This window comes from Mirounga leonina, unplaced genomic scaffold (genome assembly GCF_011800145.1).
Source record: "Mirounga leonina isolate KUSES-001 unplaced genomic scaffold, KU_Mleo_1.0 Mir_151, whole genome shotgun sequence".
NCBI lineage: Eukaryota > Metazoa > Chordata > Mammalia > Carnivora > Phocidae > Mirounga > Mirounga leonina.
The window spans coordinates 87005096-87022255 of record NW_023270377.1 but is presented as its reverse complement, the minus strand read 5'-3'; the positions used below and the strand labels follow the sequence as shown (position 1 = coordinate 87022255).

The following is a 17160-nucleotide window of genomic DNA, read 5'->3' as shown; positions in this document are numbered from 1 at the left end:
CTTTCTTTCTTTCTTTCTTTCTTTCTTTCTTTCTTTCTTTCTTTCTTTCTTTCTTTCTTTCTTTCTTTTTTCTTTTCTTTTCTCTTTTTTTAAATCACAGATGTAGACATTCTTCCACTGAAAGGTTTCCTGGGTGAAAATGAAAATTGAAAATCCTATTCAGAAATAGGCAAAACAACAGATGTTCCCTATCCAAACTTTCTACTTGAATTCAAGGCCTGGTTCCAAAATCTAGATTTCACCGTTATTACTGACCTGTTTTCATTTCCTTCATTCTCTCTGGACCAATTTTCACAATAGTTTTTTTTTTTTTTTCCCCTTAAGCATTTTTATTACTGGGTACAATTAAATACGGTGTCTTGCAAAATAGAGGGAATGAATAAATCTTAATACTCACTGACAAAATAATTATTGGCAGAAGTGGATAACAATTTCAAATAATAATGGAAATCTACTTTGAAATAGGTCCAATTAGATTCAAAGTACCATTGAGAATTAAATTTTATATAGTGGCAATGTGATCAAAAGGTCTGCATTTAAAGAGGTTTATATTTTTGTAGTTAAAAAAGCATATGATTATATGATAATTCCCTACCATATAAATGAGTGTTCTTTATAAACAGATAACTTCTAATTTGTATTAATCTTCCTTTTGTTCATTTTAGCAGCTGCTTAACTCAGCTTAATAGTCTAGTTCTTTCAGATGGTAGATGACTCTAGAAAAAATACTTTGTTCAATCAATTGTACTTGCCCAACGTTGAGTCCTTAATTTTCCAGAGGTGAACAATTCACTTTGCCCTAGAATAATCAGATACATCAGGAGTTTTTTCCAATAAGTGAATTTGTATTGATAGTAGCCTTGGAACCTCATAAAGCTGCCAACATATCTCTAAAAGCTTTTTCTTATATATCAGAATAACCAGTCAAACTATTGGCAGAGGGGTGGAATAACCCTTATACTTCACCCAGGTGCTACTAGGTGAAATCAGCAGAGTATGCTGAGTGTACATTAAGTGAACATTGGAAATAAATTTTGTACAAACCATGTGGTTATAATAAAGTTTCTGCTCTCTACTTGCCAAAGTTCCTTATTTGTAAAAGAAAGGGACGCTCAGGGGGAAAAACAGCATTAGCTTTAGAGTCAATTCAAACTTGGATGTAACAAAGCTCTGCTATTTCCTAGCATGGGAAACCTGAATTAAATGCCTCCTCATTTTTAAAAACAGAAAGTAACATTAACTTCAAAGCACTGCATGGGGAATAAATGATAGATAAAAGAAGAATAGATGCAAATGTGAAAACTCAACTGTGCAACTCCCAGTTATATAAGGAACTTTAAGGTCTAGTAATGTCTTCTTGTTTTCTTATGATGTTAATTGCAAGTTAATTTCTTGCTATGTTAATTTAGAGTTTGAGGAGGACAATCCTCTATCTAGTAAGGTATAATGGTGGGCAATATATAAACAAGTACTCAGGAGAGGCAACTGAGCATAAAAGGACAACACCAAACCACTGGGTATGAAGTCCCAAATTCTTTCATTGTAGAGTAATGAGGATGACAGGAGCTCTAAACATACAGTCCAGAGTGTGAATGTGTCTCCACAGTGAATGTTTCCTCACTTTGTTTCTGAGACAGAGTTTTAACTTTCACAAGCTTAAGCTTTCTCATCTGCAGAATGAAAGTATTTCTTAATAATAGTTTTATAAAGATTACATGAGATTATGGTGCTTGCCACATTAATGACAGCTAGTATTATTCATCACATCAGAAAAATAAACCTGAAAGCATCAATAATTAAAAAATATCTGGACCAAGCAGTGACTCAAGGATAAGTATTAATCACCACCAGAGAGTCAGGCTGCAGATCACTAGCAAGAACATCTGTTATGAATTGTTATAGTACTTTTTCTTAGAATACAATTACTTTTTTTGTGTGTGTGTGAAAGAGGCAAATATACATATGATAATAAGTATTTGTTATTTTATACAAAGAATGCATCTATAGTCATGTGTTAGTATTTATGCTTACAATGAAGTGTGCTTTGTACAAGTAACTAACAAATAGCTCATGTAGGTAGTACATAAATTAAGAACAGCTTAGTATTTTAGCATATGGAGAATGGCAAGGCAAGAAAACTATTTCTAGACCCCTTCATGAAGGCTCAGTGTTTTTTCAGAAAATGGTCTGCTTGGGGCAATGGACAAATGTAGAGCCTGATTTTTGAAGCAGGTTTCACATTAGACTTAGGCTAAGGAAGATAAGGAAAGAAAAAATATCTCAAGAAAAAGTCCAGTAGAGGAAGGACAGCGAAGTGAGAAGATACAGAGGCCAGCATGTAAGAAATAAGAGAAGGTCAGACAGACATTCTCAGGGAATCCAAAAGATGAAAGGATAAAGTAAAGTACAATTACTGGCAGGATTTGAAATACTTTGATGAGCTCACAAGATGAACTGTCAAAAGTTCATCTCAAGCTTTCTATTAATGGAAAGATAAATCAGTCCTTAACAAGTTTTCACCCTGGAAGAAAGGAAAATGCAACATCATTCAACTTGTACGGTAACCAGAAATGAAGGACTTATGTTCAAAAATGCTTATTCCTCAACCTTCATATCCAATTAATTAAGTTCCTCTATATTTTCACTCTTATATTTCTGTAATTCTCCCTCATTTCTCTCTCTCTATTGTTTCCTTTCTAGTCCAGGTTTTTATCACATCTTACTAAAACCGCTATACCAGCCAACGACCTAGCCTCCCAGAGTCCCTGGCTCACCTACCCCTCATCTCAGACCTCTTCAATTCTCTACTAAACCTAAAAGCTAAAACCAATATTTTCCAAAGGCAAACCTAACCATATAACTGCTCCCTCCTTGAAACACTTCCTTGGTTCTCATTATTTTCAGTACTAATATAAAAATCAACAACTTATAAAGTCTAGATTCAGTTTCTATTTATTTCTTTAGTTCCATCAGTTTGTATAGTGTGTCCCTTTTGTCTGTGTTTCATACTATTCAGCCAATACTGATTCTCCTTCAATTTCTTATCATATATAAAATATTCCAATATTTGTCAAAATGATTGAATTAATGATTATGGATCCTAATGAATATATGTATTAATTGTTAGTTAGAAAATACCATTGCTCAATTTTTGGAATAATTATAAATAGAGTCCATTAAATGAAAATAAGTCTGTGATTTTCTCAATGACAAATTCATCAAATAACTACTAGCTACCAATCTATATTTATAGACAGAAAGTTGTCCTCACATTTTTCTGAGGTATAACATCTCTTCATACAATTCACAAAGTCTTTTGGTAAGGATTTTACATTCATGATAAAGTGCTCAAACAATATTCTTTTAGACTTTGATAAATTTCTTATGAGAAGATCACCTGACTGTCAGTCTTAGAAGGGACCTAATGTCCTTTAACTGATCTTTCAAGGTGTTTAATGACCATTACCTAGTCTAACAATGATTATCCAACCATTTTTCCCTCCCCTCTGTAAAAAAATCCTGTATAAAGGAAAAAAAAATCTTTGCATTAGCCTTTTTATAAAGGTTCTTCTCTTATGGCAAGTTTGAAATAAATACTTGAACAAGCTTATACCCAACTAGCTCAAGTTGCTTTACTAGTACTAAACTTAGATGAGTAAAGAGCTAGCATAAATAAAAGAGCACTTTAGTGGTCAAATACCCTCAGATCTACTAGTGATACTCAAGCCAGCTATGTAAGTTTGATATATGGAAACTGTTGAAAATCTGTGAATTTAAAACCTGCACTTCTTATTGCTTTCATTAAGATACTGATCATTCCTCATGTAAGGTCTGATTTTAAATTTTTAGTATGAGAGTTTGATGAGAGTTTGATATATCTATATGGATTACTGATCACTCATTCTTCTATCCTCTTCCAAATCACTCTCCCATGCTTTTGGAGCATGAAATTGAACAGAAACTGTCTTGTTTGGTTTTGCAGTCATGGAAAAGAGAATGAAGATACACTAAGCTACTAATAATAACAATAACAATAACAACAACAATAACAACAATAACTGATCCAGAAATCACAATACACCAAGATTCAAACAAAGACTAGGAGAATTTAATGTTAAATATTTAGAGTTCAACCACTGCATTTGCATGTATGTCTAAGTTCACTTCACCTATATTTTCTACTTTGGGGAAAGTTACTTTTTTTTTAATGGTTAATTTAACAACATTTACCAATAACCTATGATTTAACCTGCCAGGTCAGAAGGTGGACAGAAATAAGTTCCCTGTCATATTTGTGTAGTCTAGTTCTGTAGAAATTTATGCAAAAGGAAGTCGATAATAAGCTTGAGTCAGAGAGGGAAACCAGTCCTTCCCAATATCCTATATATTCTGTATACAAATTACTATCTCCCCATCAGCAAAAAGGAGTCTTCAAATATGTTTGTTTAGAAATCCATAAATTTCAAGGAGATCCCTTTTGAATTTTTTCTTCTTTTGAAACTAAATTTCTAGTTATCAGACTATCATGTGCAACATAATTATAGCATTCTACAATTTTAAAGACATAGCATATTATTAAATCTCTGAATAATCAATTCCAACTTTCAATTAACAACATAGAATTGAATAATAAGAAAAGAATACAAAAGAGACTTGTGATTTTTATAAATTGAATGACTTTTTTTTAAGTTGTAATGTGCAAAACTCTTACCTCTTGAAATAACAGTTTCCAATCCAGTTCCATTAATAAAAGCTCGTTTAATGGTTTGTGTTTTAATATCTGTCCAGTATAAACGTTCTTCAGATGCATCAAAGTCTATCACAGTGACATCATCAATATCAGGGACTGTAAAGGCCGTGATAAAGTTAAAATACGGATTATCAATATCCACTCCTCTGATTTCAGAACGTCTTGCATATAGAAGAAATTTTTTCATTTCTAGAAAAGAAATAGAAATAAGTGTTTTTCTCTTATAAGCTCGGCAAGTTTGAGGCAATCTATAAATTCTAAAATTATAACTTGTTGATGATTTAATGGAATTTTAACACCAGAAAATCATAATCAAGATTTGATGGGCATAGGTGAGTTATCTATTACTTAAATTAAAATACTTAAGAAACAAATGTAAAACAAGTTAGAATTCTTAAGTCATTATTTTTCTTTAGTTAGAAACACCAAGAAATTCTCAGTGATTTGATCTTAGAATTTCAAACAATTGCTAAAACACATGAATTCTGCAAATGTCAAACAACCATATTTGTTCTTTGTACCCAATTATAACAAAATTAAATGATTTTTGAAGGCATTTAAGAACATTTTTTATACTATCTCTGAATAAAATTAAACATGGATTTAAAAATCATGTTCATGTTTTCCTTATCAAAATTGGGGTTCAAATAATGTTAAAGCATGCTTTATTATACATTTTTTTAAATCTGTAGTAAGCAACATTGTGAGGCATTGCATCATTTTTACTTTCCATAGACACTTTTTTGAAATGAGTTTGTAAAATAGGAGGTTAAATAGAAACAGAAGTCACAGATATTCTATTATTTCATTGCTCTCTTTGGAATTATTGTTGTTGTGATATGTTAAGATTATATATAATTAATTAAATCAACATGTGCTTACGTTCCTGAGTTAAGATTTTGTGAGTACATTCTTTTCTGCCCTTAAAAGTAATTGCTCTGCAAATAACAAAAATTACTCAAAATTAAAATAAATCAAAACAGCAAACAACGCACAGTCTGATTCACAAATTTCATTATCATTTTTCTAGTTTAAATGTGCTGTTTAAATATTTTTAAGAAAAAATCAAAGTTATATATTTTACTTCATTTTTCCCCCTTTGAGTTGATAATCTCCTATAAAATGATGTGAGAGTAACTTTAGAAGAGCAGGAAGAGATTAAAGCTGTTAAGTACTTCTTTGTTACATGGGTTACCTACATCATCACTTTCTGAAAATGCACTTTCACTTACAAATATCCCTGTTTTGTAGAGATAAATTCTGCTAACATACCAAATAAGAAAGTGGCAAGAAAAAAATGAATAAGGTAATAAATAGTAAAGTGCAGCATATCACATATTTAAAGAATTTGTCAGTCTTTCCAAAAGTAGATGAATCATCAATAGAGTCTGGAAATAGCACTACCTTAAATGTTTTTAAGGAATTAAAAACCTCTTCTGCTTTACTTGAAGCAAAACCTTAATGCTAATACAATTTGAGAGAATTCAATTTGAATTTTAGATAGGAACTTCAAGAAGTTTACCATGGCAGGTCTTCTTGTCTGAGGAAAGCTTCATCAAGTGGGGGCATGCACAAGCAGCAGTCCTATTATGACTGATCAGACACACGTGAGAGCAGGGACCTTTGCCGTCATTAGCTGCACAGGGATTGGGAGCTGTAATTACACAGTGAAATATTAACAGTGAAAAAGGGAACCTCTGAGGTTGACAAGGGTAATTCCCTTAAAGATTCAAAGTGAAGTTCCTATATGGCACCCATTACTGGGATGAATAATATGACAATAATAGACAATCACATACAGCAATTACATTAATAAAGACATTTTCCTCCTCAAAGATAACAACTAAGTTAACGCCCTCAATTTTCTCTAAGTCTAAATATATGCATCCTATTTCCTTAGAAGCAAAGACTTTTTCTGAGAAAAAAAAAACAACAACCCAGGAATAATTATTAAATTTAGTTTATAATAAGTTCATCTAAATCATAATCCAGGAATTGAGTGTATCAGTGGATATTGTTACTTTCCTAACCTACGATATAGACTCTCTTTGTGCCTTAGCACACCACTCTTAGTGTTTCCCTAGGAAACTGTGTTGTTACATACATATATTTCCTTCAGGTCATATGATCTTTATCAAATCAGAAGCCTAAGTGAAGAAATGTTAATATCCTTCATTATTAAGACATCTACTTTTTCTTTTTTTTTTTCTCTCTCTACTAACTGGCTAAAGTTTCCTCTACTTACACAGACTTGCTAAACTATATTGTATAAGTAAGTTATAATATATTCAAACTTAGAATGGAATATTAAATTTTGCAGTTCAACATCATTCTCTTATTCTTTTGTGTTTCATGTTCTGTCATTATGCCTTTTAGATAAGATTTTAATCTCAGTTGATCAATTCTCTTAAATCTTATTTTTATAGAACCTATCTGGTAGAATAAGAATACTAAATTAAAGGCAGGAAAGTGTTACAACTTCTGATCCCACCAGCAATATTTTAGTTTTCAACCTATTTTATCTTCCTAACAAGTGGACCTATTGCTCAGAGTAGTTAATGAAGTCTTGTAGAGTTTTAAAGCACAAAGACTAAAAATCAATGGGTTATAATAAAATTGTAGAGGATATGAGAAATTAACGGTACTTGATACTCAGTGTGGTTTTTGCTAGTATTTAGCATCCTCCCAGCCAAGGTAATAAAAATAATCCATGTCTTTGCATTTGCTTAAAAATAAATCAAAGGAAATGAAAGACTCAGAAATTTTTTTCTAAGAAAATCAATTAAGGAGAGATTTTAAGATGGTGGCATAAAAGGATCCTGAACTCACCTCCTTCCATGAACATAACAACTCTACAACCATATATATAGAATAATTCCCTATGAAAAGGACCTGAAAGCTAGCTAAACAGCACCTCCACAGCAAAGGATAAAAAGGCCACATTGAGACAGGTAGGAGAGGCAGAGACATGGTTTCAAAGGAAACCCTCCTTAACCCTCACTGCTAGCTCCAGTCAGAGCACCCTGACCGCACACACCACAGCCTCAGCCTGCCTAGCTCTAGCTGGCCAGCCAAGCATCCCACCCTCATGCACCATAGCCACTGCCTGTCCCACCAAAGCTGGCAGGGATGTACAGCCCTCATAGGGGACACTTCTTGAGCATCTAGCTCTTTTGGCTAGGGAGGATTACATTTCTGGGCCTCATGGGTCTGAAACATTTGGAGAAACAGAACTTGGCAGGCTACAACCCCCAAGGCACTGCATAAACAGTAGACTGAAACCCTCCCCCAGTATTTATGTGAAAATGCCTATTTTCTCGTTCAGGAGCTTAAGCCTGAGGACATCCAGAGGTCAGAGATGCCCCTGGGAACTAAGTAAAGAATCATATTAGTGCCCTCATTTGTCTTTGCTGATATTTCCCAGAAAAGGGATTGTACATATGTCTAAAGCCATAATTTTTAAAACTGTTATCCAGATCTCTCAGGTTTGGAAGTCAGCATGGTTTATGATTATGAACCCATAAGACTCTATTTATACACCTTAAAAGCTGTTGCCTGAAGATCTGGCTTACAATTAGATTAAAACTATGCACTGTCTAAAATCCCTCCCTTTGGAACACTGACAGATTTTGGCATACCTGCAATAGCTGGGACCTATGAAGAATAAATTAGGCTACTTAGACAACCACAAAGGTCTGAGGAAAAAACACAAGCTAAAAAAGTTTGAAAGATAAGGTTTATCTGATACACAAGTCCACTGCTTTAAGACTGAGAGAGGTGGTTGTTTCACCTAATGCATAAAAACAAAAACAGAGAGCCAAGCAAAACGAAGAGACAGAGGAATAGGTTCCAAATGAAAGAATAAAACAAAGCCTCAGAAGAAGACCTTAACAATGCAGAGGTAAGTAATCTATCAGATAAGAGTTCAAAGTCATGTTCATAAAGATGTTCACCGAACTCTGGAGAAGAATGGATGAACACAGTGAGAACTTCAGCAAAGGGACAGAAACCATAAGAAAGTACCAAAAAGAAGTCAAAAGACTTACAATACAATATATTACAATAGCTGAAATGAAAAACACAATAGAGGGGTTCAACAGCAAACTAGACTAAGTAGAAGAATGGATCAGCAATGTGGAAGACAGGCAGTGGAAATCATCTAATCAGTGGAGCAAAAAGAAAAAAACAAAATAATAATAATAAAAGTGAAGGTAGCTTAAGGAACCTGTTGGACAATATCAAACAGAATAACATATGCATTATAGGGGTCCCAGATGGAGAAGAAAGAGAGAAGGGTGGTAGATAATTTATTTAAAAAAATAATGACTGATTAAGACAGTATGGTACCAACACAAAAACAGACACACAGATCAATGGAACAAAATAGAAAACCCAGAAATGGACCCACAACTGTTTGGTCAACCAATCTTTGACAAAGCAGGAAAGAATATCCAGTGGTAAAAAGACAGTCTCTTCAACAAATGGTGTTGGGAAAACTGGACAGCAAAATGCAAAAGAATGGAACTGGACCACTTTCTTATACCATACACAAAAATAAATGCCAAATGGATGAAAGACCTAAATATGAGACAGAAAACCATCAAAATCCTAGAGGAGAACACAGGGAGTAACTTCTTTGACATCAACCATAGCAATTTCTTATGATGTCTCCAGAGGCAAGGGAAATAAAAGTAAAAATAAACCATTGGACTTCATTAAAATAAAAAGCTTCTGCACAGTGAAGGGAACAATCAACAAAACTAAAAGGCAACCTTCTGAATGGGAGAAGATATTTGTAAATGATACATCTGACAAAGGGTGAGTATCCAAAAAATATAAAGAATTTATAAAACTCAATATCCAAAAAACCAAATAATCCAGTTAAAAAATGGGCAGAAGACATGAACAGACATTTTTCCAAAGAAGACAGACACATGGCTAACAGACACATGAAAAGATGCTCAACATCACTGATCATCAGGGAAACACAAATCAAAACTAGAGATATCACCTTACACCTGTCAGAATGGCTAAAATCAATAATACAAGAAACAGCCGGTGTTGGTAAGGATGCGGAGAAAGGGGAACCCTCTTACACTATTGGTGAGAATGCAAACTGTTGCAGCCACTCTGGAAAACAATATGGATGTTTCTCAAAAGGTTAAAAATAGAACTACTCTACAATCCAACAATTGCACTACTAGGTATTTATACAAAGGATACAATAATATTGATTTGAAGAGATACATGCACCCTGATGCTTTTAGCAGCATTATCAACAATAGCCAAATTATGGAAAGAGCCCAAATGCCCATTGACTGATGAATGGATAAAGAAGATGTGGCATATACATACAATGGAATATAACTCAGCCATAAAAAGAGTGAAATCTTGCCATTTGCAAAAGAGGTCAGTCAGACAAAGACAGATACCATATGATTTCACTCATATTTGGAATTTAAGAAAGAAAACAGATGAATATGGAGGCAAAAAAAGGATAAACCAGAAAAGAGACTCTCAAGTATAGAGAATAAACTGAGGGTTACTGGGCAGTGTGATGGGTGAGGTATTAAGGAGGGCACTTGTGATGATCACAGGCTATTGTATGTAAGCAATGAATAGCTAGATTTTACACCTGAAATTAATATACACTGTATGTTAAATAACTGGAATTTAAATAAAAACTTAAAAAAATAATGGTTGAAAACTTCCATAATCTAGGAAAAAATTAGGGATTAGGCATCCTGTTCCAGGAAGCACAGACAGTTCCACATAAAATAAATACAAAGGGATCCAAACCAAGATACATTATAATTAAAATGTCAATAGTTAAAGATGAATAGAGAATATTAATAGCAGCAAGGGAAAAACAAATTCTTACATACAGGGGAATCTTAAGGCTATCAGCAGATTCATCAGCAGAAAGTATATAGGCCACGTGGGAGTAGGATGACATGTTCAGAGTGCTGAAAGGAAAAAAACAAAACAAAACAAAACAAAGCAAAACTTCCATTCAAAAATACTTTACCCGGCAAGGTTTTTATTTGGAATTGAAAGAGAAATAGAGTTTTCCAGATAAGCAAAATGCAAAGGAATTCATTACCACTAAGTGGCCTTAAAAAAAAAGTCAAAGATGGGGTGCCTGGGTGGCTCAGTCGTTAAGCGTCTGCCTGGTCATGATCTCAGGGTCCTGGGATTGAGCCCTGCATCGGGCTTCCTGCGGACCTGGGATTGAGCCCTGCTTCTCCCTCTCCCATTCCCCTTGCTTGTGTTCCCTCTCTCATTGTGTCTCTCTCTGTCAAATAAATAAATAAAATCTTTAAAAAAAAAAGTCAAAGAGATTTCTTTAAGCTAAAAGAAAAGGGAATAACTAGTACCAAGCAAAGATATGAAAGTAAAAATCTCATTAGTAATGTAAATATATAGTAAAAGTAATGGATTAACCATTTATAAAGCTAATATGAAGGCTAAAAGACAAAAATACTAAAATTAATTATAGCTATAATAATTAGTTAAGGGATACACAAAATAAAAAGATGTAAAAAGTGACATCAAGAATAGAACACATGGTAGGGGAGGGTAATAAAAATGTAGTTTTTAGAATGTGTTCAGACTTAAGATGCTATCAGCAAAACAGACTGCATCTGTGTGTGTGTGTGTGTGTGTATATCTATCTATCTATCTATCTATCTATCTATCTATCTATCTATCTATCTATATGGTGCTATATGTGGACCTCATGGTAACCACAAAAAAACAATCTATAGTAGATACACGAAAGACAATAAGAAAGGAATCTAAACATAACACTAGAGAAAATCACCAAACCACAAGGGAAGAGAGCAAAAAAAGAAAAAAAGTAACAGAGGCAAACTACAAAAATGTCCAGAAAACAATCAACAAAATGTTGATAAGTACATACCTATCACTAATTCTTTAAATGTAAATGGAGTAACTCTCTAATCAAAAGACACAGAGTTGGCTGAATGTGAAAAAGCAAAATAAAACAAAACAAACAAAAAAACCCCAAGATGCATGCATATATTGCCTGAAAAAGACTCACTTCTGATCTAAGGACACACACAGACTAAAAGTGAAGGGATAAAAAAAGATGTTCCATGCAAATGGAAAGTAAAAAAAAAAAAAAAAAAAAAATCTGGTGTAGTTTATACTTACATCAGACAAAATAAACTTCAAAACAAACTATATGAAAGACAAGGGCATTATATAATGGTCAGTCCAACAAGAAGATATAACATTTGTAAGTATTTATGTAGGTATTTATACACCCAATAAAGGAGTACCTAAATATATAAAGCAAACATTAATAGACTGAAAGAGAGAAATTGACATCAATACAATAATAGTAGGGAACTTTAATGTGCCACTTACATCAATGGATGGATGTCCAGACAGAAAATCAATAAGGAAATATTGGCCTTAAATGACACATTAAACCAGCTGGACTCAGTTATATATAGAACATTCCATCCAAAAGCAGCAGAATACATGTTCTTCCCAAGTGCACTTGGAACATTCTCCAGGATAGATAACATGTTAACCACAAAACAAGTCTCAGTAAATTCACAAAAAACAAAATCATATCAAGCATCTTTTCTGACCACAACAGTATAAAACTGGAAATCAATTACAGGAAGAAAAGTGTAAAAATTACAATTATGTAGAGATTAAACAACATGCTACCAAACAACCAATGGGTCAATGATAAAATCAAAAAAGAAAAAAAAATACCAGGAGACAAATCAAAATTGAAATACAAAAGGACAAAATCTGTGAGATGCAGCAAAAGCTGTTTTATGAGGGAAGTCTATAGGAATACAGGTAACCTGAAGAAATACGAAAAATCTCAAATCAACAATCTAACTCTATACCTAAAGGAAGTAAAAAAAAAGAACAAATAATGCCCAAATTTAGTAGAATGAAGGAAATAATAAAGATCAGAGTGGAAATATATTGAACAGAGACTAAGAAGACAAAAGAAATGTTCAAGGAAACTAAAAGCTGGTTCTTTGAAAAAATAAATAAAATTGATAAACCTTTACTTGGACTGAACAAGAAAAAAAGAGGTGGCTCAAATAAATAAAATAAAAAATGAAAGAGATGTTACATCTGATACTAGAGAAATACAAAGGATTATATATTAAAAAAAAACCCTACTAAGAACAATTAGATAATTAGATAATTAGAACCACCAAATTAGATAATCTAGAAGAAATGGATAAATTCTTAAAAACATATAATCTTCCAAGACTGAATTATGAAGAAATAGAAAATATGAATAAATTGATTATAAGCAAGGAGATTGAATCAGTAATCAAAAACCTCCCCGCAAAGGACCAGATGGCTTCACTGGTAAATTCTACCAAACATTCAAAGAAGATTAATACCTACACTTTTCAAACTTTTTCAAAAAATTGAAGAGAAGCAAATGTTTCCAAACTCATTTTAAGAGACCAGCATCACCCTGCTGCCAAAACCGGAAAAGAACACCACAAAATAAATAAAATTATAGGCTGATATCTCTGATGAACATATGTATAGAAATCCTCAACAAAATATTAGCAAACAGAATTCAACAATTCATTAAAAGATTATATACCATGATCAAGTGGTAGTTATCCTTAGGGGTGCAAGGGTGGTTCAACATTCCCAATCCAATCAAAGTGATATATTACTTTAACAAAATGAAGAATAAAAATCATATGATCAACTCAACAGATGCAGAAAAACACGTTTGACAAAATTCAACATCCATTTATGATAAAAACTCAACAAAATGGGTATGAAGGGAATGTACCTCAGTATAACAAAGGCCACACATGACAAACCTACAGCTAACATAATACTCAACAGTGAAAAGCTAAATGTTTTTCCCCCTAAGATCAGGGACAATACAATGATGCCAACTCTAGCCACTTTTATTAAACACAGTACTGGAACTTCTAGCCATAGCAATTAGGTAAGAAAAAGAAATAAAAAGCATCTGACTTAAAAAAGAAGAAGTAAAACTATCACTATTTGCAGATGACATCACACTATATATAGAAAACCCTAAATACTACACTACTACACACACACACAACTGTTAAAACCAATAAATGAATTCAGTAAAATTACAGGAGAGAAAATCAATATACAGGAATCTGTTTCAATTCTATACACTAATAATGAACTATCAGCAAGAGAAATTAAGAAAACAATCCCATTTACAATTACATCCAAAAATACCTAGAAATAAATTTTAGGAGGTGATTTATACACTGAAAACTACAAGACACTGATATCAGAAACTGAAGACACAAATATGTGGAAAGATAATATCGTTCTGGATTGGAAGAATAGTATTGTTAAAATGTCCATAATATCCAAAGCAATCTACAGATTCGGTGAAATCCCTTTCTAAGTCCTAAGGGCATCTTCCACAAAACTAGGACAAATAATGCTAAAATTTGTATAGAACCACAAAGACCCTGAATAGCCAAAGCAATCTGGAGAAAAAACAAATCTGGAGGTATCATGCTCTCTGATTTCAAACTATATTAACCAAATGGTAAAGTATTGGTATAAAAATAGACACATATATCAATGGAATAGAGTACAGGGCCCCAAAATAAACCCACACTTTTATGCTCAATTAATTTATGATAAAGGAGCCAAAAATATATAATAGGAAAAGGATAGTCTTTTCAATAAATGAAAGTGGGAAAATTGGACAACCACATGTGAAAGAATGAACCTGGATCACTATCTTACACCACACATAAAAATTAACTCAAAATTGATAAAAGATATGAATGTAAGGCCTGATACCATAAAATTCCAGAAGAAAACATAGATGGTAAACTCAAGGCAAGGGAAACAAAAGCAAAAATAAACAAATGGGACTACATCAAACCTAAAATTTTCTACACAGCATAGGAAATCATCAGCAAAACACAAAGCAAGGTGCTAAATGGAAGAAGATATGTTCACATCATATATAGGGACTAATATCCAAAGTACATAAAGAACATGTAATTTAACAACAACAACAAAAGAAACAACCTTGTTAAAAAAATGGACAGAGGATCTAAATAGATATTTTTCCAGAGAAGACATAGAGATGACTGCCAGGCACGTGAAAAGACGTTCAACATCATTTATTATCAGGGAAATGCAAATCAAAGACATAATGAGATTATCATCTCACACCTGTTAAAATGGCTTTTGCCAAAGAGACAAGAAGTAACATCTGTTGGAGAGGATGTGAAGAAAAGGGAACACTCATACACTGTTGGTGGCAATGTAAATTGGTAAAGCCACTATGGAAACCTATATGGATATTCCTCAAAAAATTAAAAACAGAACTAACACAATTCAGCATTCCACTTCTGAGTATTTACCCAGAAAACAAAAACACCAATTCAAAGAGAAATATGCAACCTGTGTTCACTGCAGCATTATTTATGATTACTAAGATATGGAAACAATCTAAGTGTCAATCAATGGATGAATCGATCAAAAGATGTGGTATATAGATATATAGATATAGATATGCTGGAATACCACTCAGCCATAAAAAAAGGAAATCACTATTTGTGACAATATGGATGGACTTTTAGGGTATTACGCTAAGTGAAATAAATCAGATAGAGAAAGACAAGTATCACATGACGTCACTTATATATGAAATCTAAAAACAAAACAAACAAACGAAATAAAACAAAAATGAAGTCATAGAGAATATATTGGTTATCAGAAGGGAAAGAAGTTGAGAGGGTAAGCAAAATGGGTGATAGGTATCAATTGTATGGTGCTGGATGGTACTAGACTTATCGTAGTAATTGCTTTGTAGTGTACAAAGCTGAACTATAAAGCACAGCTGAAACTCATATAATATATACTAAATTTTACCTCAATTAAAAAAAATAATCAATTAAGAACAAAACCATTAGAGAAGAATGGAAGCCTAAGTCTAGAGATTCCTTGGGAGACCAAGTCCTTCTATCACATGGAGAAGTGCCACATATTTTATTTTCTTCCTTTTTATATTTGTGTGTTACAATTAGATTCCCTAAAGAATTGCAGGTTAGAGAAGCAAGAGAGCAGATGTAAAGGTTATTAAGGAGAAAAGGCTTTTGGAGGAAAGGAGGTGGAATCAAGGGACACTGTTTGAGAATCATTAAATACCTAGAGTCAGGGAGACCTAGTGGTAGTAGTAAAAGTCAAAAATCCAACACTTGAGACAAGGAATAGAGGGTGAAGAAAAAGAAGAAAAACAGAAAAAAAAAATAGAGGAGTAAAGAGTGGAAGAGGAAGGAGGAGGAGAAATTTGTTTAAAAATATTGACATAGGAAATGCTATTCCTCTCAAGGAAATTAAAATCATAATCCAAGACAGTTCAATGGTAGGTACTTGGATTTCACTTTGAACATCACTATTTTTGGTCCAGAATCATACTAGCTCTTCTCAACATCCTATAATTGTAATAAAATATTTTTAAAAGCAAAAATAAAATATTTACTTTCTGTACACACAATAAAGTAAAAAATTACATTGCTTTGTAGCCCATCTGTATTAATGATAACACTGAAACATAATATTCACAATATTCTGTGCTTTCGCAGTGTGCAAAATCCAAAAGACTTTTTACTTTCAATATTTATCTTTTCTCACTTTGAAATAATGCTGTTAAATATTTTTAGTTTTTTTCTAACCATGCAATCGAACAGACACCAAATCACCAAATTAAGGAATCTGATTCACAAACCCACATTTTTTTTTAAGATTTTATTTATTTATTTGACAGAGAGAGAGAGAGCGAGAACAGGAACAGAAGCAGGGGGAGTGGGAGAGGGAGAAGCAGGCTCCCCGCTGAGCAGGGAGCCTGATGCGGGGCTCGATCCCAGGACCCCGGGATCATGACCTGAGCCGAAGGCAGCCGCTTAACCGACTGAGCCACCCAGGCGCCCCACAAACCGACATTTTAATATAAAGCAGGTATTAGCAAATGGTGACTATGGAGCCAAATATGATCCAGTGCTTGTTTTTGTAAATAAAGTTTTATTATCACATAGCCATGCTCATTAGTTTACACATGGTTTATGGCTGCTTTCACACCACAGCAACAGCACAGATGAGCAGTTTCAGCAGAGAACAATTAACTATTTTATAAGATATACTATTGCAGAATTCAGTATCAATACAGAGGTTGTAAACTCCTACAAGACCAAGACTATCCCCTTTATTTGTATCCAGGAGATGGGAAAAGCTGACCAGTCAATGTAATGGTATAAGCAATCTTAACAGATGAAATTCAAACCGAGCTGTGCAGACTGAGTGTACTGATAGTTCATATTATCTAAACTCAAGTTGAGGATGCCTGGGTGGCTCAGTCGGTTAAGCGTCTA

General features: G+C 33.3%; 1 protein-coding gene across 1 annotated transcript in view; it reads right to left on the bottom strand.

Moving 5' to 3' along the window:
• The window catches only part of LRP1B (LDL receptor related protein 1B), a 1834834-nt gene that overhangs the window by 567530 nt on the left and 1250144 nt on the right, over positions 1-17160 (bottom strand). The window contains exons 28-29 of the mRNA XM_035008121.1: positions 6273-6404; positions 4712-4939 (exon numbers count right to left, since the gene is read on the bottom strand). Coding sequence (XP_034864012.1) covers positions 4712-4939; positions 6273-6404 — 360 coding nt within the window. The remainder of the gene's footprint in view (positions 1-4711; positions 4940-6272; positions 6405-17160) is intronic.